Genomic DNA, 23,987 nt, shown 5'->3' with positions numbered 1-23,987 from the left:
AAAAAGGCCTAGGGTAATAGACTTATCACAAAAATACTGTTATGTGTATGTTTGTATGTGTTCAGCTGATGTGAGCAGTACTCCTCTGTTCTGGAGCCTGGACCAAAACAGGTATTACAGAACTAAATTATATGGCTTTGAGGTGGAGGCATGCAGAAAGACTGTTGGTTCCAATTTTCCATTCTTATGTACACAGAAAAAGTTGCTAACATTTCTGCTTCAGTTTCCCTTCTAAAAAAAGGGCAGGTATCTGGGGATTAGTACAGAAGTACCTGAGGGAGGATTAATGTATTAACAGCCTCCTATGTACTACACCAAATTTCTGAACTCCTTTTAATCCATTCAAATAATTGAGTACAGCCTTGCTTGAGTACAGCCTAGTTAGGAATTAAAGCAGAAAAAAAGGAAAAAAAATATTCAGGGTTGTGCTTTTTCTTCAGAACATTGCGCTCTTTGAAGCATGTGGATGATTAGATGAACCATCAGAGCTGGCCCAAGTAGGAGGCTTTCCATCCTGATGCACCATCTGCAAGAATGGTTAAAGGATAAATGCAGCCTACATTGTTCCAGGAAAAACTTCCAAGGGACAGAAATAATAAAGGCTTCTCTCGACAGCCTAGTCAGGTATACACAAATACAGGCAAAGCATAATCTTGGGGTGCCATGGAGGAAATCCCTATGGATTCATTCAACCTAAACTAAGAAAAGGAAAAAATATTTTTGACTGTTTCCAAGAGGTTTCTAAATGTCAATGGAAAGATATGGGCTTCAAAGCTATTCCAGAGACAGAAAAATTCATTGTTCCTCAAAACTTCACTCTTTGGGCAGAAACCAGTGTAGTTCTAATCACGGAAACTGTAATTATGGCAGTCAGGGTATAAGTAGCATTCCCACAGGCCCTTTGGCTTGCTTTCCATTTCTAAAGCAATTTTTTCCTTCATAAAACTTTTTGCACTTTCTTCAAAGGGAATTGATAACATCCAACATCATTTGCTGAAATGTTCCCTTCCATTTCAGTCATGAGTTTCATGGACTTTCTGTAGATATCATTTGCACCACACAAGGTTGCAGGCCCACTGAGCCCTCCAGTGTGAGCAACCTGTGACAGTCACCCCAGTGAAGACCTCAGCTGGGATCTAATAGTTAATGCCATGCCTTTGTTTTCTGGATGGGTTTGAAAACTGAAGTTTTAGGGTATGCCACCATTAACATGGATTTCCTGTGATGTGCCGGCCCTTTTGCCTTAGCTGGGGGGCTTCAAACCATATAGAACATTTTCAGGCTCAGTACACAGTACCTCAGGAAGCACAGTTCTGTCAGGCATTCCAAGAGCCTTGAAAGGCTTTCTCTCCCATGCTGGTGTTCAGGCTGATTTCAAAGCAAGAGAAGTCCAGATGAGTGGCATGTGCAGCCATGCCAGGGGCTGAAAGGTGAACAATGCATAACTGTGTTCCATTTCCAGGAAGTACTTTCTCAACTTAAGAGATGGCATTGGGCAGATCTCCCAGTCTGTCTGTAAAACATAACAGAAAAACTATTAGTGTTTATTCCATATATAAATATATGAATTTGTATCAGTAAATTCTAAGGCTAATCTACCATGCTAACACCAAAGAAACAAGGTGAGCACAATCCAACCCAAACAAAGGGGACGAATTCCCAGCCAAAGTAAATTGCTGTGAGTCTGGAAGCCATCCTACTGAGTTACTTTTCTCATCAGTTCACTGAGAGTCTTGGCATCGTTTCAGTGGGCTCCCGGATATCTTAACTCTGAAATCAAACCTTGGTTTTTATCACCATCTTCACAATTTCATGAGCATCCCTGGCCTGTCTGTGCAATGCCAGCCAGAGATACTCCAAACAACTCTAAACAAGCACACATATTTATTGTCATTGTATAGTACCATAAAGGGATCCAAGTTCAAACCCTTGATAGCAATAAAGCAGATACATGGACACTTGTCCTGAGCTATTTATTAGCCTGCCTCCACTGTAACATGCAGCTAGTGCCTTCCAGAGCCTGTGATGATATCTGCACAGCACTGCAGTGTGCAATGTGGACTTTGGACCTAAGGCCTGTGCCACTACTATGGGCAGCATCATTAACCAGATTCGTACTTTAATTTGTAGCATTTTGAGAAGGGGTCCCTACAGCAAAATCTATATATTTACATGTAAGAGAAAGAGAGTTGTATCATTTTCCAGGTCTAAGATGTCCCCTGCATTCAAAACCCTGGGAAAATCCCACAGAGCTATACAACCAACCATCATGGATTTGTATTTGAGCTCAATTGTTGTTCTTCTTTCTCAGTCCTAGCCTACTTTTTTATTTCTCCTGGAATTGTGACCTGCGGAGGTGAGGACCATGGTGGGATATGGGAAAGCAGGCTGTTACGTATGCACTGCTGGGAATAGTGTAGTTATGCTATCCTTCCTTTCTCTCAAAACAGAAAAACAGTGAGGAATATCCATGCACCTGAGGGGCTTTTATGGGCCTCCCCTGTTCCCCATTTTTCTGCTATTTTAGGGTAAGCCTAGCATAACTTAATTTCATCACAACCATCAACATCCAAGGTAACCAAACTAGGTATTTTAATAAACCTTTGATGCTTTTAGGATATAATCTTCTGACACTCTGAGGCACCAGATTGTTTTACAGCACACAAGGTGTGCCTGCTGCTCCTGCTGAAGGCAGCCCATTAACAGGAGTAGTGCAGGATGGGCAGAGGCTGCAGAACTCAAGGTTTTGTCAGAGAGCCTCACCCCATGAGACTCCTGGTACACAGCAAACCCAGGTTTTCAACTCAGTACCCACATACCCACAGGTGTCATAGCAGCATGGCTGAGCCTTTTAAAAAATGGTGTTAAAGAAAATTAGTCTGATTATCTCACAGAAAACATATACTAGGACTCAAACCTGGCAAAGCCACTCAGGGCTTGTCAGCATTAGAGGGAGGCCAAACTGAATTTCTCACCTAAAGGCTGCACAGCCAGAACTGGAAGATGATGAGTTTGCTTTTTTGAGGGGACAATCAACAAAAGGACTTTTAGAGATTTAGGCTGCCCCATAGCTGCAGAGAGATGGAGAAAAGGGACAGGGACCTGCTGCCAGCCCAGCAGCCTTGCTCCTTACACCAGCCCATGCCTGGGATCACCATGCACTCCTGGCTTTCCAGGAGGGTTCCATGGAGGCTGCAGCACTGCTGGTCAGCAGCTTTGGCAAAAAAACAGATGGAAAATGCAGATCTTGCTGTGCTGGGGCACTATTGCTGAGCACTGCTCTTGCAGTTCTCAGAAAATCTGAGCTGTAAAAAAATCCTGCCAGAGGGCAGCAAATCCCTACAATTGCTTGTTTTTCACTGTGATTCTAAACTGCAGCGAGTTTCCCTGTGCTGCCACCCTCTGCTTTCCTGTTTGTAACAGCCTGGCCCGGGGAGTGTCGCCCTGTGCTGAGCACACCCTCAGTGGGTTCTGTCAGGGCGCACTTCCCAGGCAGGACCCCTGCACTGGCAGGCAGCCATGCCCTGGGCCACCTCTTGGCATCTCCCCAAAACCCACGGGGCTCTCCACAGGCTGCACCTCCTGGGATCTGCCTGCCAGTGGGAAGTGGGGAGGCTCAGCTCTCCCACACTGTGGGTCCACACATCTCCCCCCAGGCAGGACTGGGGTGCAGTTAGCCCTGGGCTTTACTTCATGCTGAATGTACTGATTTGCTGCTCCAAAGTCCTCTGAGCTGGCACACGGCAAAGTATCAGCAAGATGAAGAAAATAATAATAACAAAAATAGCAGCAGCAGCAACAGCATAACAACCACAATATCATCACAGGTCCCTGAAGACTGCAAAGTGTCAGACCACCTTGACCCCTGAGAGAAACCCTTCCTGGGTAACTTAGCACAGAAGGATATTTGTAGGAACTCTATTTTTAAGGAGGAAATGGTTGGTCTTTTTTATTCAGTGTCATGGCAAATCATTGACTTCTGGCTTCTATTTTTATTCCATTTGATACATTTAGCCCCAACACACTCACATGCTGCATCTGAGAATGGTCTCTTGTTTGCAACATTCAGAAAGGATGTGCCCAAACTCTGCTACAATATTTTTCCCTTTCCCCAGACTTTTTAAAGTTGCTTCCAGTTGTGCAGGACTGCTAAAAAGTTACCCTCCTCTTTTTGCTTGGTACTTCTTTTACTTGTATCTATCATAGTGGGCATACCCTTTCTGCTAACTAGATTTTCCTTTGGCAAGGGGAACACAGAGGCAGCCCATCTTGGCATGCAGCTGACAGTGAAAATGCAGAATGAACAGCAATTTCCAACGCAGAGAAAGTAGAAACTGTGTGTCTTTACTAGGCAACAAACAGGTCCAGCTAAGACTAAGCAAAATCAGCTGATTTAAAAGCTTTTAAAAGGCAGTTCTGCAATGAAGATACATAGAGAGAAGTACTTGAAACAAAACAAAAGATAATGCTAAAAAAATTAGCTGACAGAATGATAAGAAAATGACAACACATTCCTCACTTTATATAAACTCTATGTCTCTCCCCAAATTAATCTAGAACACAGGAATTCATTCTCAAGCTTTGTCATCTATCTTGTAACAGAAAACGTACTCCAGTGATGTTACACTATTCATATCAAGAGATTACAAAAATTAAGAATAAGCACAATGATATTTTCTCCTTTCTACAACAATATGGCATTGAAAAAGCACAGCCTTGGTGGACTTAAACCAGGCTGTCTCAACAGACAAGCCAGTTGCCAAATGCTCTTATCAAGGACAAGAATGTTTTCTGAAAGAAGAATTTTCACACCCACAGAGATCCAACAAAATCCCTGGATTTTTACAGAATAATCCTTTTCTTGACTTTTTATCAACAAAGCTGAAGTTGATACACTCAGAAGTCTGAGGATGGAATGAGTTTTTTTCCAGTGGAAGTCATGCTGTCAGCAGAGAATTTTGCTGTCTGTGCTGGACCCAGATTTGGTGGCAATGTGCTTGGGGGCTGGTGGCAAAGGAAATGACCTTGAGAGCCACAGAGCCTGCAGCAGCCTCAGGGGGGCATGGCAGGATGCACTGCTGCTCTCTCTGCCCTTCCTCATGCATGGGGGCTTACCAGATCAAGGCAACCTGGAGGGATTTGCCTCACTGATATTCTGCAGAGTATCTCTGTTATTTTAGTAAATGCAGGGGGTGGGATATGCAGCATAACGGATAATAAAAATGGAGATAATAATAATAATAATAATAATAATAATAATAATAATAATAATAATAATAATGAATAAAGGATAATAAAAATGGATCTCATTGCACAATTGTCTGCCTGACCCAGTAACACTAATGGCTGATTATAGCCAAAATTCAAACTCTTTTAATACAGTCCTTCACTGATCCTGGTGAAGGTGCTAGAAAACCTGAGCAGCATTAACTGCTGAGGGACATTTCAAAATTAGGGCAAGGCCTCCTCAAAATGCTACAAATTAAAGTATGAATCTGATACAATAGAGCTATTTCCCTAGCACTGTAAGAAATTAGTTGAAAAAATTATCAAATGTTAAAATGCTGAATTACTGGAAGGCAATTTTGTAGAGAGATCACTTTTTAGCAGACAAGCTACAGCTGTGTGTCTTGCTCATCAGGACAATCATTTGGCCTCTATCATCTCAGCTCCTTCTGCTACTGTAGTGATTTTTTCCTATTATCTACATGAGAATAAATGCATTCTGGTGGCCTACTAGTTAACTGCACTTTTGAATCTAAAATGTCCCCCATTTCCTGCTGCATAAATGTCTCTCATCTGCAGACAATTGCACCTGACAGTGGTCCAGCCTGGGAGATTAGACTCATGCTTAGTCCTGGCAAAAGGCAGAGGGTTTGATGGATGGATTTAATGAAACATCCATAGAAGCAGTCCTTCTGCTTAGCTTGCGCTTTCCTCATGCTCTTGGTGCCAGTGACTGGGTCATTTTCTGCATACACTGAAATAATCACAAAGCCTCTTTGGCCTCTGTCCAGTCTTACAAGATTCTCAGTGGTCAATAGCACAATTTTACACCTGTTTTAAGCCAAGAGGTTTTCCAGGACCTGCCTTTTCCAAAGATGGTAACCTTTACACTAGGGGCGATATTTTGCATGCTTACACTATAGAGTCAGCACAGTGGCCTGAGTTCTAAAGCAGCCTGAGTGGGCTGCATTGCTGCTCAGTTGTCTTCAGGGGCTACAGCATATCAAAAATTGTATGGATTACAGCAAGTGCACAGCAAGAAGTTTCACATTCTTTGAGGGTATATCAGCCTCAAGAGAAAAGCTGTGTTCAGGAGTGGGCTCCAGCTGGCTGCCAGCATGCCCAGGTCTCCTGTTCATTTACCTGCAGCTCAAAATACCCACACTGCACAGAGAGGGAGATGGGCCATGTGCTCAGAGGACAACAATCCAACCTAGTCAGCCACCTGACTTCAGGCTGCCTGAGGAAAAATGTCCATTTAAAAGCATCAGAACTGCTTGGACTCCCCCTCAGCCACTCTTACAGTTCATAGCATTTTAAATAGTGCTGAATTATTTCTTTTGAGAAGCAGCTTTCCCCTCTGCCCACTTTCCTGATGCAATTGTAAGGTAAATCCTAAATGAAAATTAGACCAGTGATGCTTAATGTTCCAAACATGTTCTTCACATAGAAATTAAACAGAAGGTTAGCCCTGTGCAGCAGAAAGGAGCTGACTTTCCTCCCACCACCCTTCCTGGAGTCCAGCAGAGTTGCTGTGTATTTGAAGTAGGGTAAGATCAGCCCCCAGACTGAGCAGAACAAGCACCCACACACTCAGCAGAGTGATTACAGCTTGCACCCAGCCAGCAGATAGGGGTGACATTCCTCTCTTCCTACTCCTACAGAATAGCTGTAACACAATAACAACAAAAAGGTTGATTTTTTTTTTTCATCCCCAGCAGCTGAGCATTAGATTAGAGCTAAATGTTAGTGTTTCAGAAAATGCAACAATTCAGTGTTGTCAGCCTAAGGGATTATTGCAAATATTTTAAGCCAGGGTTCGTGTAAACCTGGGTAAGCCTCATGTATGGATGGAGACTTTGAACAAACCTAATGAGCCTCTCTCAGGGGCCATGACCCTGCAGTGCCTTTTCACCCAGCTCTCATCAGCTGTCACAGGACCTGCTGGCTCACTGCATGGAGCACAGAGGGGATATTCCAAGGAACTGCTGCTGACAGTCCTTATAGCAGCTGGTGGGTGCTGGGAACTAATGGGCTAACACCTGTCTAAAAGGAAAATTCCAAGGTGAACAAAGCAAACTTGAATATTTCATGCCTGCTTTTCAGCTACTCCAAGTCTATGATGATAAACTGTCTTACAGCAGATGAGGTTGTGCCCCTTTAAGAGTGGAGAAAGCAAAACAAAATTAGGAGTTTTTTTCTGGAGAGGTTAATGTGAAAAGTGAAGTAGCTCTACCATTCAAATTAGCATCTGCAGTGAAATCAGGTTGGCTTATTATTGGTTTTTAATCCAAGTATGCCCTGACCTGTGAATGGCTGCTGAGATAAATACAACAATGGTGCTTACACATCATTACCCCTTCTAAATTAAGGTGTATCAGTACCTGAATTCCTATGGAGGCCCAGGGAGAATTTGTCTCATTCCTCCCTACTTCTAGATTTAGAAAAATTGCCCTAATTCCACACCATGAAGTTTGATGCTGACACTAAAGAAAAGAATACTTGTCCAAGGAGCAATCCAAAGCTTCCAAAGGACTTCAGTTCATGCTTGTATTAATTAATCCCATGCAAAGAGCATCATTGTCCATTGTAGGTACTCGAGGTCTCTATGGAATCTTTGAGCCTGACTCAGTTTTATGAAGCTTGAGGAAGCACCTTTGACAGAGCAGTGAGTGGCCTGCACTGGCCCTGCCTCTGTCCTGTCTCTCCCAAAGCCACCTTGCATCCTGCCTGGGAGAAGTGTTCCTCCATCCCTGGGTCCCACTGGAGGAAGATCAGAATCATCAGCAGGGCCCTTGGTCTCCCATGTAGGAAATCCTGTATCAAAGTGCCCTGCCAGTGCTTTGGGTGTCTTAGCTCGGTGCCACGGAGCTCAGACAGCCCAGCAAGGGGAGGCAATACCTGGCATGAGCCTTTTAAACACTCCCGCTGGGAGCCATGTGCAGAAATGGAGAGGCAGATTCCCAGGGCACTAAAATGCTCAGGGCATTAAAATGCAATTCCCTAGGCATTAAAATGCTCACTCCTTCTCATGATGGACAGGCAAGCACAGCCACACCTGGAGGGCAAGGGTAGCAACACAACGTGAATGCCAAGTGTGAGCTGAGGAACCCAGCTGTGCTCTGTGTCCGTGAGCCACTGACCATGCTGCCGTCCAGGAAGGAGGTGTCAGCCCTCAGGGTTTCCATAGCACACAGGGATGTGGGACAGAAAACCAAGGCAAGGAGCACCTTCAGCAGAGGGGAAAACAAAATGCTTTTAGTTCTACCAAGCAAACTCAGCGTTGGAAGGAGCAATACAATAAATGCTTTTAATAATCTGCTGTCTAATTGACTGAGAAGGTTATTACTACCATAAAAACAAACATAATTTTTCCAAAAATTGCCCACAAATATGAGACTTCTTGACTGTCTGAGGAAAAAAAGCAGGACTGATGCACTAGGCTGCTTTGTTTTCATAGACATTGGAGAGCACCTTAAATAAAAGCTAGGGAAGTTTTTCCTATAATGGGAAAATGACAAAGGAGCTCTGACTTTCTCTGAGAAAACAGGCTGCCAGTGTGTTAAAATATCACCGTAGTCAAAAAATCAATAAAATTTTTGAAGAGGACAGATTTAATGTTGAAACAAAAGCAGCCACATAAGTGAAGTTTAAAATACCGTTGTTTGAAATTATAGAAGTCTGCTTTTTTTTTAGCTTGTTAGATGCTGTTAGCTTCCTGTGTAAAAGGGTTACATAATAGACATAATCTGTGCAGCAGCACAGGCCATGCATGCCAGGCTATAAGGTTATGCAGCTGCTCCAAACTTGCTCCAGTCAGGCAGAAAACAAAGTCTCACACCCCTCAGAACTGTTCTACTGCTGCTGAGTGGAGCTCACAGACACATGAAGTACACTATGAACATGCACAGTCTCATTTACATGTGCATGTGGATATCTACGGATATCAACACATATTCACACATCCCCTTGTTTTCTTATTACAGCTAAAACAAAGTATTCCCTGAATCAGAAAAATGCTGCCATTGAATTACTGTGTTGACATTCAACAAGGGATAATCTGATCTGTTGTAAGTGTTAAAAGCAGCGAAGTTAACTCTCAAAGTTAAAACAAGATTAATTTGGGAAGCCTCTGGAGGAATTCTCCCCTATTTCCTAATGGGACCTCTAGCTGCTCCTTACTGCCTCATGCTATGGAAGGCGCACGGTGACATGGCTGAGTGAGAACAACTCAGAACAACTTAAATCCATTAAGCAATGTGTCACAGCATTGTTTTTCCTCAGGCTTTTAGAAGAATAGAACTTTTGTATCTGAGAAGCTGCACTGTTCCCAGTCAGTATGGTTCTTCAAAGTGTACAGAACTATCATTTCCAACTTGTTTTTAGAGTAATCTTTATTTGCAAACACCTGTGTTTGCAAAAACTCCCACCCTCTGAGTCTAGCACAGATTGACAGGAAATTAGTTTTCCTGAAAGATAAAGAAAAGAGAAATTGTGTCTGCCACAGTGTCTTAAGCATCAAATTTTCTTTGGCAAAAAACTTTCATATGTACCCTTATTGTGCATGATGTGCAAATTTAATTCATTGTCTGCAACAAATAGTTTCAGTGCAAAACTGATATAATTTTTAATTTAAGCAACATCTTTTTAATCTTAGCAAGGAGTTTTAAAAGAAGATTTGTATACAAAAATGTATTTATGTGCAGCATTACAAGTTCCAACTGGTCTGAGATTTCATTCTGTTGGTTTCATTGGTGAGAGCTGTTAACTCCTTTCTGAACAATCCTATCATTCCCATTTTTACAAAGCCACTGATCCTAGCTGAGAACACTGCATTTGGAAAAAGCTGATGAAACACAAAGAAGCTACATGATTATGTTCAGCCAGGAAGCCTTTTCATCTTTTTTCAACCTTAAGACTCAGTGGCAAAAGGCTACTTCAGAAAACACATTAAATATCCATGTTCCTGAGCTGGGCCATGCCAGGAGAGTTTTATTTCACCTGACTTTGGCATCTTGTGAGGCAGCAAGGCCTGGGCTGATCACTGCAAGGAGCCCTCAGTTTGGGGGAGCCCAGCAGTGCCCTGCCATGGCAGTGTCCCCATCCCTGGGAGGATGTGCTGCCCACTGTCACCCAGGGAGGGAGGAGAGCAGGGGGTGCCAGGCACTGCCACACACACACAGCCACCACTGAGCTGGTGAGCTGTGACAGATGCTGCCAACTGCACACCAAGGCTGCTCACTCACAGTTCATTGTCTTGGGTGACAATACTCGGCTTATGGCTTTGTTACCACTTCCTTGTGGGTTTTGTCCACTTCCTTAGCCCTGGCTCAACATTATGGGCAGAACCATGTGAGTCAGATAGAGGAATTTGTGTGAGCTTCAGAAAAAAAAAGCATTGTGGGAAGGCACCTGTATTTTAACAAGGGAACATTTGACCTGGTGGGTTTCCCAGTCCAGATTAGGTCAAGGGTCCCTGAGCAGCTGTGCCATCACAAGCAGGGAACAGCACACAATGATGGATGGGTGGGAGTGAGAGGAAAGTTTGGGAGTGGAAAGAAGATGCCAGTGGCACCTAAAGCTGGTCAAGTTGGAACCACAATCCCACACATTTACCAGGCAGACTGAAGTGGAACAAAATGAGTCTCAGGCATTCTATGAGCTGCCCAAATTATAACTTATTATTAAGTGCAGCACCTAGCTGTGGTGAGAGACAAATAGGAAATGAGCACAATGCTTCCCCAAATTTCAAAGTTTTTGAGTGCTAAATCAGAAAACTTGATAAAAGCTGAAAGCCTGTCAGTGTGTTGGTATTGCTTATCCTCAGCTAATTAGAGGAGTCTACAGCTCAGCATTTGGGAAGAACTGGGGTCTGGGTCCATGATTATCTTGAAGCAGAAGTGGTTCAGATAAAATAAAACAAACTCCTATTTCTGTTATCTCTAGAAATCAATATCTATTTCTCAGGATCAACTGTGGTTTATGAACTGGTTCCAGCTAAGAACATCATGGTAAGTGCTCTCTGCTGCCTCAAACTCTCCCTTCTCCAATGTACTACAGATACAAGCTGGATTGGCTCTCCAAAGACTGAACCATACAACCTGTATTAAGTAAACCAATTACTTCATCATTTGTAAGAGTAGTATTAATTTAAGGGTAAATGAAGGAAAAAAAATTACTTGTTACCAAGGTTTTCACTATATTTCATGGTTCTCCATGTGGTGCATGCTCTGTGGTCCTGCCTAGCATCAGTTTCCAGCCAACCTGCCATGATCCCACCCTGGATTCTCCTTGGTAAAGGACACTAATGCAGCACCACACAGTGACCTTGTACTGTAAGGTGACCCACTTGTGGAGCTAAGGAATCAAATACATCCTAACTTTGGTACTGGCTGGTGTAGTTGGTGGTCCACATGGGAGCGCTCAGGACATGAGATACCTTACATTCATATGTGCATCTCTACCTGTCCTCAGTCAGCAGCAGAGCTACCTCCAGCTCCACCTCTTCCAGGGATAATGTTGTATGTTGCTTTCTTCACAAAAGAAAGGGCTCTAACTTGGTGAAATGGAAAATAAATTGTAAAATTACATTCACTTAGATACTTGATTCCTTTAATAATTATTAAGCCTAGACCAAATTCTGATTTTGGTCATCTACCTAAGACAACCTGGTGATGCAGATGCAGAACTCGGCTTGCAGCTTTTCACAGAAATACATGACCTAAATTCAAAAGCCTTTGTGTCCAGACAGATGTACTACCACAGACACTCACACACTCTTCTGTGTGAAATTGTGCCCTGGGCTAAAGAAGAACCACTGGACAAATTTCTGACATAAACTGACAGAGCCTTATGTACTTATCTCTACCAGCATTTCCTCATACAGGATATATAGCACAGACTGAATCATGAACATTGACATTTCACCCATAGCATTTGCTCATTTTGCATAAATTTCCCACAAATTGCCAGAACTTTAACTGATGAAGACCTTATGTTTGTTTAATTGAATTTATGCTACCCAAGTAAATCATCTATTTAAGTCTCAACATCATTTATTCTTATAAGCATACAGAAATATTGAAAACACATTATGAAGTGACAGAGAACATTTTATAAACACATTTCACTGACACAGTGCATAAGCATTACAACATTTTCACTTCAGCTCTATGGGACAGCATTACACAAACCAGGAGCATCCAGTCTAAATACAGACTGACATTGGTGACAGGTATTTAGCAAAACTGGCTAACAGTTTCTATGCTCTCAAGATACTAAAGTAGGTGTAAATTCCCTGGAAGTTTAACAAAATCTGAACTGAATAAACAAGTTAAAGTAGAATATATCTATAGGTATAGATACAAATGTTTTATAAGGTAAACAAAATAACTTCAATTTAAAGACTTAGCTCTTAATAGCTGTTAGTTTTCCTAAACTTCAATTTTAATCCTTCCTCTCCCCCACCAAAATAAGGAAGTTTTTTACCTTTACTTTTTCTGCCATCCATTGCTGTTACACATTACAAAGCAAAAGGTCAGTGGCAAAGCTCTCCTGGAGCTTCTCAGCACATGACATTACAATGACTCACTATAGGCCCCAAGTCACTCAGTCTCAACTGAAGTCTGCTCAATTTCAGTGTCCAGGTGTAAAGACAGGCTTAACATCCACTGCAGGTCTGTTATGAGCTGGATCTTTGGTTCAAGAGAATCTGAGCATCACCTTTCACACCAGCTTTGAATCAGCTCTGGGCAAAGCAAAGACATTTTTTGTTAAGTGGGGTTGCCATGAAGAAATGTTCAGACATAGAGAGATTACAGAGAATACAGCAGATTATAGTTCATAGAGACATGATTCAGACCTCCTTACACAGCTGAGTATCTTCTCCATACAGCCCTGCTGATGTTAACCAAACTGCTACAGGAATAGGGTACTGTGTGATATGATCAATGTAGTCAGGCCCCAGATGATCAATACAGACACTTTTAAGGGCAAAAAAGAAGCCTTAGCCCCAAACATGTGGGTTTGTGTCCATGATCTGGAACAATACTCAGTCCAACACATCATACAAAAATCTCAAATAAAATTATTTTATTAAGTCAGAGTGGTATAGGAAATTTCTTGGGCTTGTCTTCAATTCAGTGAAGGCATCCATTGTTTGTTACATTGAAAGGCCACGTGGAAGACAGATAGGTCTTTGGTGGAATACATTTGTTCACACATGAACGTGAATCAATGAATAACTGCAAATGGACACGGCACAGCCTGACAGAACAGTGTGTTATGGATGCTAAATTAACCAGTAATGAGTAGTTCATTAAGCTATACCACCTTCAGAGAGGTCCCCATCTGAAGCCAAAGGCTGCAAGCCAAAATATTTCAATGAGTAGAGTTCTTCATTTTCTCCTGATCTGCTGAGGGAAATGCACACTGACAGTAGGGTCTGTCAGCCTGTTCTCATTTCCCACCCACTGACCAGCCAGCAGAAGGCAAAGACCTGTAGCAGCTCCAAAGGCAGCACGGATGGCTCCTTCCAAGGGGTGGGGGTGAGAAAAGAAATGCCTCCCTACTTCCTGCCCAGGCAGAAGCACTGCTGGGTACCAGCGGCCAGCGCTGCTCTCAGAGCTCAGAACCCCTCACCTAAAAGTAATTGCAGAGATGTTCAGTCAGATAGAATCTTTGAAACTGATGGCAGAACAATAGGTCTGGAAATACCAATACCTCTGGAAGTAACACAAATCAGAATACTGAAATATAAATTTTTTAAAGCGTGTGCTGATGTATAACTTTATACTCTTCACATTGCTCAACCAGAAGCAGTAGGATCAATGAATGGGGCTCAGGGCACAGTGCAGCTGCTCACACAATGTACCACTTGATTTCAGCAAGAGCTGCAGAGAACAGTTCCCAATCCTGGGTCCACAAGACTCTCCTCATCACCGTCTTAAATCACTCACCCCCAAAACAAAGAGGTTCTGTGTTCATCTTTTTAAACTTCTACATGGTTGAATCATTGCACAAGTTCATTCAACTTTTTTCCTCAGGTAAAATTACCACTGCAACAACAGAATCTTTATCTGTCAAACACATGAGTGAAACACAAGATAGGAGTAAAGGAGCAGACAAAAAATTGCTTTCAAAGGTTTTATCGTCTAAAAAATTTCCAGGAGTTGAAAATTACAAAACCAGAATAAAATCATTTAGTCAAGAATACCTTTTCCATTTACAATAATTTGTTTTAAGAAACAGAACTCTTAGAGGCACCATTTTTATTCCCTTGCACTGCCTTAGAAGACCTTAATGCGTAGAACAAAGCAGAAGAATCTGCATGGCTCCTAAGAGGAAGGTAAAAAGGCTTTGTTTTCTTGATCTACTAAACACTACATGAACCCAGTGTTCCAATAGACTTTGGTCAGGCAATTCACAAAATACTCCTGTCCAGCCCTGGTAACACTGACAAATAAACCTCTGCTTCATGGCTTCAATGCTCTCCAGGCTGGGTTTGCCAGTCACCTGGAACCTGGGGCCCCTCTCCGACTGACGGATGTGGATCTTGAAATCCCTGGGTGACAAATGGAGGTAGGCAGAGGAGTCACTGTTCCTGCGGATGCATCTGCCATTCTTCTTGCACAGCACTTTGCTGCAGAGCTTGGCTGCTGAGGTCACATTGATGACATAGTGCCCCAAAGGTCCGTCGATGTACCGCTTCACCGTTAAGCAGCTCTCCTGGGAAAAATAAACAACCACAACACATATCTCAGTATCTAGCATTATGTCCAAGTTCATTGTGCCTAAAAAGAGGCTATTACTAAACTGTTCTTGTCCAAATTAATTCATTGAGATAAATTTTGTTGGACTTAGATACTGGAGGGATCTATTTGGTTTGAATTAGTTTATTTTCAAGATTAGAAAAGTATTGACCTCTACTATAGTTACTATTTGAATGCCTGGTAGGAACATATAGTGTGAGACTAGGGAGGAGTCCCAGGAGGCAGAAAGAGAGTTCATATGGTTCACATCTGAGACTAACTCATCCCTTAAGCAGAGATTTCTGGTAGCTGCTGACTAGGAGAAGTGCATGGGACTTACAGGTTTTAAAGCACAAATTAAGTCACCACTCTGGCCCTGATCCAATACCTTCAGTTTACCAGGAGCCACATAATATTCATAAACCAGCACAGAAGTTGCTGCAATTGCAACTAGAAAGTTCCAGTTCAGATTTCCTGGTTCCTCTGACCAAGGCAGTGGTACTTTGCCAGAGACTTCAGGAGCAGGGCAGCAGACTGCATGAAAAGCAGAGAGGGCACCAAAGCCCAGGTTTAGGAATGGGGGCTATCCTGCCATGCCTTCTGGGAAAATCCAGTCCTGCCTCCCATCTCCTCAAAAAGGTTTATTTATGAAAGTCTGAAGAACCTGGGAGGAGCAACTGGGACTTGTCTTGTGACATTGTTTTCCATGTAATATTTCAACATTAGCAACTGGAGAAAATACCTCACCTCCAGGCTCCATTCCTTCCCAGTCGATCTGGACAATTGTCATAGTTACAAAGTAGAACACTGTAAAACAAGCTGTGCTTATATTTGTATGGCATTGTTTTGAAACATGTCTTTCTCCTCACCTGGACGCATTATTCCACTGAGCTACAAATGACCTGCCCAAAGCAATGTGCTCTGGAGCAACAGGATTTTTCAGCCTAACAGAATTAATGAGACCTGAAAGTAGTGCTGAGCCATCCTCCTCCCTTGTTAGCTGATGGCACTGATAAAGGTAGGTATGGAGGGTGTGGTGCCAGACAAGAGGTGATTCCTAAGACTGAAGTTATTGAGGTGATTCCTGAGAACTGGGAAAGTGATCTGACTGACCTTTGAGCTGGCGTACTGCATGCTGCCCCAGAGAACAACTCCAGCTGCTCCCAAAGCCGCGCTTTCCCCGATGGTGCTGACCAGATCCCTCTGAAAAAGGACAAATCCACACATGAGAAAAACAAATATACAAAAGCAAAATTTAAAAAAAACCACTGGGATATAGGCATAGCTTCTTTTTATTTCCTCCAGAGGGAACATTGGTCCGGTGGTATATTCTTCTCAATAAAATCACTGTTTAGTTTAGAAAGTTCTTCAGTGTCTCTACAAAGGTTTGCATAGGTGGCATTCATCAGTGGGCCTCTTAAATAATGAAATCTTTGTCATTTATTCACAAGGGTTCCTCCAACCAAGCCGGGGGAGTAAGGATTTAGTGATCTATTTTATGTACTAATCTTTGAATGGTTACCAAATACCTAGGTAACATTTTTGGCAGGTGGTGGTGAGTCTGATCACACATCGTGGGTCAGTCTGATCACACATCATGGATCACCCTTACAGGGTCTGGCTGCAGCTGATGGCTTTAGGCGGGGTCTAACTCGTGCTGCTTTAGCCATGGTACAGGCAGGGCTGCTGCTTCTACCAGCATGAAGGCCATTAGTCCAAGAAACATATCTTTGAAAAATTAATCTCTCTCCCTGATAAAAGTGCCAAGTGAGGGGAAAAAAACCAAATGCACACACCTGCATATTTAACCATGTCCACTTTTAGAATTGAACCAATAAGGAGCTGAGTTATAGCAATAACAATAATACAACTCCACCACAGCAGCCTGAGTGTTGAATAGGAGTCAACAGTGCCTTGCCAATCACATGCCAATGTATCTTTAATGTGTCTTAAAGACATTCTCTGAGATTATGAATACTGGGTCTAGAAAAATGCAATTAAATTTTCAAAAGTATGTAGAACTTCTCCCACAAATTTCAAGGCATGCTCAATTACATCTAAAACCATTTCTGTCTACAATAATTGATTAAAAAGTAATTCCTGATCAGTATTTGTAATGGCAGACATTACAATATTTCTCAATTTGACAAAGAGAAAATTCCTTTAAAAGATACTTAAGGGTTTTTATACAGTCTTTTCAACTCTTTCACTAGAGAACAATCAAAAATACCAACCAAATTATCTCAGTATGGTGGTGGCAAATTTAGAAAAGCAAAATTACAGAGTGGAAGAACCGTGTTAATATTAATTACTACTAAATAATATATTCCTCTGTGTAAGCGGGCCTGCATTGACTTATCAATCCATAGTTATGGAATTTCCATTCCTGAAACATTTGTGGCCTGAGAGATACAAAAAAAACCCCAAATAAATATCATGGTAAAGGGAGAAACCACTGAAGAGTTGAAGACAATTACAGGGAATTCAGAGTGGGCAGTGGCTTTGACCCTCAACTAAAGGTTGGACAAAAAAAGTACAGGAGAACCTGCAAAAGTCTGGAAGAGTAGAGTTTGCCTACTGGTTCCTAGTGCAGAGTTCAGAGTGATTTAAGGTGTAACTGGTCTTGCCTGAAGCTCCTGTTGCTGCTGATCACCCAAAGAGTCTTTTAGAGATTGTCATTACTCTTAAAAGCATACAGACCAGAAGTACTTTTTAAAGGATAGTGGTATATCCTAACACCTGTGGACTGCAGATGTTATTTTCAATGGGGTTAAGGAGGATGGGTATTTCCTATAGGGATTAGTTATTTCATCAGGTTTTTTAAAAAATGGAGTATGTTAATTAAAGATCAAAATATCAAATGTTAAAAGAATGTGGAATTCAGTCTGTTGTGTTGGTAATGAGGGTTCCAAGGCCTTTGTCATCTGCAAAAAAATTTTATGACGTTTACCCAGGGGCAAAGACTGGACTGTGATTTTACATTACTCGCATGACAGTTGAGTGATTTTGCACTAACACATTTCAGATCTCATTAAGAAAATGAATTAAAACTTATGAGACATCCAGAATAAATAATCAATAAATATTTAGGATTGCTGGATGAACTAGGACCTGAGAAAACCCTGAAATAAATTTTTTGTAAGTCATATGCTCTGGGAATTAGAGTGCTTGACAAGAAATCAGTAAATCTAAATTTTTATAAGCCCATATCCCACATCTTTCTTTTGTTAGTTTTATCAGATCACAAAAATATTACAGCACTTCATGTCCAATTCATATGGATATAAAGCTGACAGAATTTATGCTTAAAGTTCATCCAGGCCTCTAGATGTGTGAAGTCCAGTGGCACTGATAATTTCAGACTTAAGTCCCTGAGGCACCTACTCCTTTATTTTCCTGCAATCTAGAATTACTACCTTGACAACACTGAAAAATTCAGCACTTATCTTTGGCTAAGGCCAAAAATTGGCATTTTATTGGAAGGTATGTTTTCCTAGGGATTCTTAAAGGACTCTTTCAGCCCTCACACAGGTGCTAGATGCTGGTGAAAACAGCAGTTCACCACAAAAATATTGTATAGGACTTCATTTAATCACTTTCCTTACACCTTACATCTCCTCTTTTTGTATTCTTTGGAACAAAGGTCGAGTGCTACGAGTCCTTCCCAGAAAGAGAGAAATAGAAAGAGCTGGTCTGACACATAATCTCCAGATAACCCTGTGGAGAGGGTAACCTTCATCCTGAAGTTTCAGGTGACATCTCTGTCTGATACCATTTCACTTTGCACCAACTCAATGAATGCTCAAAGGAGAGAAAGAGAAACAAGTGTGAACCCAACTACAGCTTACAATAAATTTGTGTTGATAATGAAGAGCTGAGTGAGGCCCATGAACTCCACCAGCTGCCTCAGACACAGCAGTCCTGGTTTGGGAGTGAACATGTTCCCCTTCTATACAGCACAGCTGGGCCTTGGTGGGGGCTCACTGGAATGGCTCTTCTTTGAGAGTGTAATAAAAGCCTCATATGGAAGAAAACATACAATGAAAAAAAAATCTATATTTTAGATATTAAGATCTTAGCATTTTTCTGGCTGGGGAATCCTAATTTGTTTCTTGTATCAGACTTTGGTGACTGGTATTTGTCCAAATGATTAACAAGTCAACAAGCCTCTTCCCTTGTGATGCTCATTTTTGTTCAAGCTTTTGGGGGCAGTGTGCAACTACCTAAGGTCCTCAAGACTAGGCTGGGCTATCCCCAAATGGACACCTGGCATACTGCATTTGGCAGGGAGGAGGAGGAGGCTCTACTCTCTGTCAACATTTCTTTGTATTTAGATCGCCCAAGTCACTGCACTGGACCTTAAAAGAGTAGGAGGTGACCTAAACCTTTAGTTTTGGAGCTTCAGATGAGTGTGAAACAAGACAGTCAGTTCTAGTTACATGTTGAGGAAAGAAAAATATCTGTAATCTTGAAGAGCCTTGGTTACAGACAGGAGTTTTCTGTATTCAGCACTAGTAGTTCAAGCCTGGCATGGTTGCAGGGGTTGGTCTCTACACACATGCACACCTGGTCATCAAAGACTATCTGTAGGGGAACAACAGGATTGCTATCCATTATTAATCATCTGCCAGTTGTCATCCTGCTTTATTAATGATTTCAGCCATCTAGTCAGGAAGCACAGATGCTACTGTGTGACTTCCCTCCCCCACAAGCTTAGCAGTGAATTGTCTAAGCAGAAAGTTTCTAAATACCCTACAGATGGCAAACTGCTTGTACACATTTCTAGCAAATACAAAAACCTTTCATAAAGATTTGGATCCCAATTCCAAATTTATAAATGGTTTCCAAGAGAAAAAGTAGGATTAATTTCTCAGACACTTTATGCACAACTCACCTGATTTCCAGATGCAGTCAGGGTGAAAGGTACAGCACACACAGCTACAGCATCTGTCTGGGACCTGGGCCTTTCATCTTTCTGAAGGTTTGATAGACCTGTGTCTCTCCCTCAGTGACTCTGACTCACAACCACTTTTTCTGATTTCACTGTGCAATTTCACATGAGCCCTTTGTACAGAAGGGCTTGCACACAAGTCTTGAATGTCAGTAGTGTTTCTGTTGGGATAGAAAGCACAGCTCTTGCACAGCTCAATGGAGCAAAGCTGTGGTTGTCCTGGCCCAGTCCCTGCCAGAAATCAGGCAACTATCCCTTCTGCCCACTGTTCCAATTTTTCTGTGGCCATTTAGCCTGGATGTCATTGTCCTAGGACCTTTCCTTTTCACCTTCATGCACATTGTGTCTGGAGCTCAGAGGTTTCATGCTTTGCTTGTAACTTTGTGAGCATCACTTACAGGCTTGGCATGGGTTAAACGAGAAGCTCCAACCTAGTCTAAAACCTGAACATACAAAACCACATTTAAACTATCCCAGTGGCTCCAGGGCTATGAAAGAATACAAGAATATTATATTTTGGATCATTTCTATGTTTTTAAATACAACCCAGCAAGTTCCTGTCAGAACCCAAGCTGTTCTCACAGGTGATGTGTATAGTCTGGCCACGTTAAGCCCTGCCCCATGCTGAGTACCTGCCCATGCTGTCCTTTTTAGAAAATATGTAGTGGAGCATAATCCAAATATGTTTCTCTGGCTATGTAAAGATCTTTTTAAAGTTGTAAAGCCATCTTTCAAACATCCAAAAGTAAATGGCTACATGCAACCAGAAAGCAGGCTGGTGAGTTAAAGAATGTAACCTGAGAGAAGTATCACTTCAAATTGCTACTGTACTGTTCAGAAAATAGCTTAAGGTAAAACAGTACCTATCTACTACCACAGATTTTGAACTCACACATAACTGGTAACAGCATAGTAGTTTTCATAGCTTGCATGGTATTTTTATATTGATCAAGGGACTAATTAATTTTATAAAAATGTATTATTACAGACTACATTTGAAAAATTCTTATGTATTTCCTAGCCTGAGTTCTTCTTCTTCTGGGTGGCATTCTGCCTGTACTGGCCCCAGTGATTCCTTGCCTTCAGGACTAGGCTGGCCTATCAGCCCATCATTTCTGAGTCAGCTAGCACCTGTGATTTCCACAGAGAAAACAGCTCCGGAGAGTTTCTGGTTGCTGAAAATGAACCAGACCAAATTCCTAATTTACTTCTGTGTACAGTGCGCTTTTCAGGGGCAGCCTGAAAGTAAAATTTGCTTCCTGGGGTCAGCTTGAAGCATTTCTCAGGCTCTCAGGGATCATGCCGCACCTCCTCAGCTCCAGCTCCCAGCTGAAGCTCCACACATCCTGTGGTTTACTGACTGAACTTTGCCTTTTCTCTTGCCATTTGTCTCCCTTCTTCTGGTTTGTTCTGGTTTGAGTCAGGAACTTGTCTCTGGCAGCATTAGAAGGAATCTCCCACCGGCTCTCCATAAAATAAAAGGAGGGAGCACCCTCAGATGACCTTTGTCATCAAGAGGTTATTTCCATGAGTTCCCTGTCCCAGATTTTCTCCTTTCTCATGGAATGAAAGAAACCAAAGAAAAGCTTTTGGCACTTGAAGCAACTATTAGAGAAATGAATAAGTGTCTGTGCATCTCTATTATGTGCATAAACAAAGAGCAACAATCATCACTACATATCCAGAAAGTCTGAGATTTGCATATATATAATTTACCATCAGTGTTGTGGCCAGTACATATTTATTGCACTTGAACACTGGTTGATGGGACATTGCATGACTCAAAAACTGGGTTTCTTTGATAAAAAGACTCCACAGTTCAGCACCAAATGTTGGACATGAAAATGTTGTACTTCTGACAAGTGAGATAGATGGCCAATGCTCATCATGCAGGAGTTAGGAACTCCAGGACAGATTATTTTACTTGAACTAATTTATTTCTATATTGAATGAATTTACATTTGCATAAAGAAACAAAAAAAACCCTGAGGATCCTTTCTCATGAAAGTTTATCTTTCCATTGCACTAATTAATTTTAAACAATATCTGTCAAGCTCATTTCACAAGCTGCCCTGAAAAATAAAAATCTCAAAATGAATTACTACCTTAAGAAATATATTTCTTTGTACTTTCTTTCTAAACCACCTTCATTAAAAATATACAATGTTATCTCACAGAGGTAGACCAAACCACTGCAATATTAACTCTTGAAAGGCATAGAGTTTTGTTCTGTGACTACAGTACTTCCTCTCAGGGGGCTACCTTAAATATGAAAAACAAATGTGTGAGCGCTTTTAGAACATACTTTTTCCAAGAGGCTATTTCTAATTTCTACATTTTGAAAGAAGTCTGTCTGCTTACCTCTGTTAAAACATGAAAAGTATAGGCATAAAATGGTCTGGAGTAAACAAATACTGGCAAAACATAGTCTGTTCTAGCAATTGAGGCAACACGTATTGCCTCTTTAACCCGATAGTGAACAAATTTTAGTGCGTTTGGACTTGACTTCAGTACATAATCCAGATATATAGAAGGGTAGAGAGCAGTGCTTTCCCTCCACAGCCAGAGCAGGAGGTCATTGCGGAAGGACTCAATGGCTGGGCATTTCCCTGTGTATGTCTGGGGGTGTTCTTTGTAATCGTAATTGTAGCAGTCTGGGTAAAGGTAGTAACCCCACAAACCGTTTGGTCTCATATGCTCAGCCAGAAGGATGGTGTTATTCATAAAACTCCTGCCAGCATTTTCAAATTCCTCTTTAGCCACTTTCCTAATTTTGTCCTCTGACCACCGAGGATGCCGTCTCCTAACAATCTCGAGAGATTTATTTCTATAAATGCTTTTATTGCCCCAGTTCCTATCCCACTGGGGCCTCCAGTTTTCCCAGTCAATGACTGCAAGTCCCTGAAATTTCTTCATGGGTATGCAATAGTCAATGTCAGACTTTGCTTTGCTGAGGTGTTTGATAAGACTTTCGTTCTGGGGCACCCCTCCATTAACGGGATCCCCATTATCTGAGTAGTAGGGGTAGTGTCCCAGATGGGTGTGGTAGAAGATTGTCACGTTGGATCCACTCAGAGTCTCGTTGATGTTGGATGCGATGTCAAAAACGCCGAGGTCCAGGTCCACCTTGTACCGCAGCCGGCACTGCTCGGTGGGCGTGTTCCACACCACCAGGAAAGGCTTGTGCAGAACCGGGGGCGCCCGCGCCGGCTTGGGCAGCGCCACCTCAGCCACAGCCAGCAGGGCCAGCGCTGTCACCGCTGCCACCACTGCCACCACTGCCAGCGCTGCCGGCGCTCCGACCCGCGCAGCCATGGCCTGGGGTCCTCCGGCAAAATGGCAGTGGTGTGCCCTGGAAGACAAAACCAAGATAAGATGTTAGAAGGGCAGCATGAATCATAACGGGATGTCTTTTGGTTTGATTTGCTTTTGATAACGTTTTGATAACATTGATTTGCTTTTGATAATAGAAAGAGAGAAAAGTGCAAAACCGATCTTGTAAAAGTTAACACTAATTTCAAATGCCTTGAAAAATATTTTTATGGACTACAGTCTGGAAACTTCACTTTCTTTTCACCCAGACTCCTCACACAGTTGTTTCAGATGTTTCCATAACATTTATTTGCTCCCTCATGTCTAAAAAACTACATAATAAAGTAATAACCTAAAATGGCAGTGTGAAAAAAGAATGTGCTCTCATTCAAAATTTTAGCTTTCAAACCAGCTCTGCTATGGTCAGTATGACTTGCCTAGAAATCATCACAGCAGGGCTACAGCCTTTACTATCTGTATATTCAAATGGTCACAATAGGAAAGGTAATTTAAACAAAAGGCAGACACTTCTACCTTACACAGATTAATGAAGACAACTCAGAAACTCTGCAATTTTCAGGATATGAAAATATTGTTATCTACACCTGAATTTTATTTTCATTTTCTAAATGAATAGATGCAAGACTGATAATCAATCTGCAGGCTAGGAGAGGGATACCACTAATGACTTAGTGGCCCAAGCTACTTATTCCAAAGACAAATTAAATATCTGTATGTTAAAGAAGATA

General features: G+C 41.9%; 1 protein-coding gene and 1 pseudogene across 1 annotated transcript; both read right to left on the bottom strand.

The window, feature by feature from the left end:
• Window positions 1-2,367, bottom strand: part of LOC113458596 (hyaluronidase-4-like) — a 38,658-nt pseudogene extending 36,291 nt beyond the window's left edge.
• Window positions 2,368-14,454: 12,087 nt separating this feature from the next.
• LOC102063403 (hyaluronidase-1-like) lies at window positions 14,455-23,265 on the bottom strand. The gene is made up of 3 exons (XM_026790342.2): window positions 22,288-23,265; window positions 16,089-16,178; window positions 14,455-14,952 (listed from the first exon to the last, which is right to left on the bottom strand). Exons 1-3 carry the CDS (start codon window positions 23,239-23,241, stop codon window positions 14,524-14,526), a joined length of 1,473 nt encoding a protein of 490 aa, XP_026646143.2. The 5' UTR covers window positions 23,242-23,265; the 3' UTR covers window positions 14,455-14,523.
• Between the last annotated feature and the right edge of the window lie 722 nt (window positions 23,266-23,987).

This window comes from Zonotrichia albicollis, chromosome 4, assembly GCF_047830755.1.
Source record: "Zonotrichia albicollis isolate bZonAlb1 chromosome 4, bZonAlb1.hap1, whole genome shotgun sequence".
Taxonomy (NCBI): domain Eukaryota; kingdom Metazoa; phylum Chordata; class Aves; order Passeriformes; family Passerellidae; genus Zonotrichia; species Zonotrichia albicollis.
This window is presented reverse-complemented; position numbering and strand designations above follow the sequence as displayed.

Excerpts from the sequence above, each read along its gene's own strand:
- LOC102063403 (XM_026790342.2), bottom strand. The coding sequence starts at position 23,241 with ATGGCTGCGCGGGTCGGAGCGCCGGCAGCGCTGGCAGTGGTGGCAGTG. Across the intron at positions 16,179-22,287 it reads CTTTTCATGTTTTAACAGAG|AGGGATCTGGTCAGCACCAT; the intron begins GTAAGCAGACAG and ends GTCCTTTTTCAG. Across the intron at positions 14,953-16,088 it reads TGCAGTACGCCAGCTCAAAG|GAGAGCTGCTTAACGGTGAA; the intron begins GTCAGTCAGATC and ends TATTTTTCCCAG.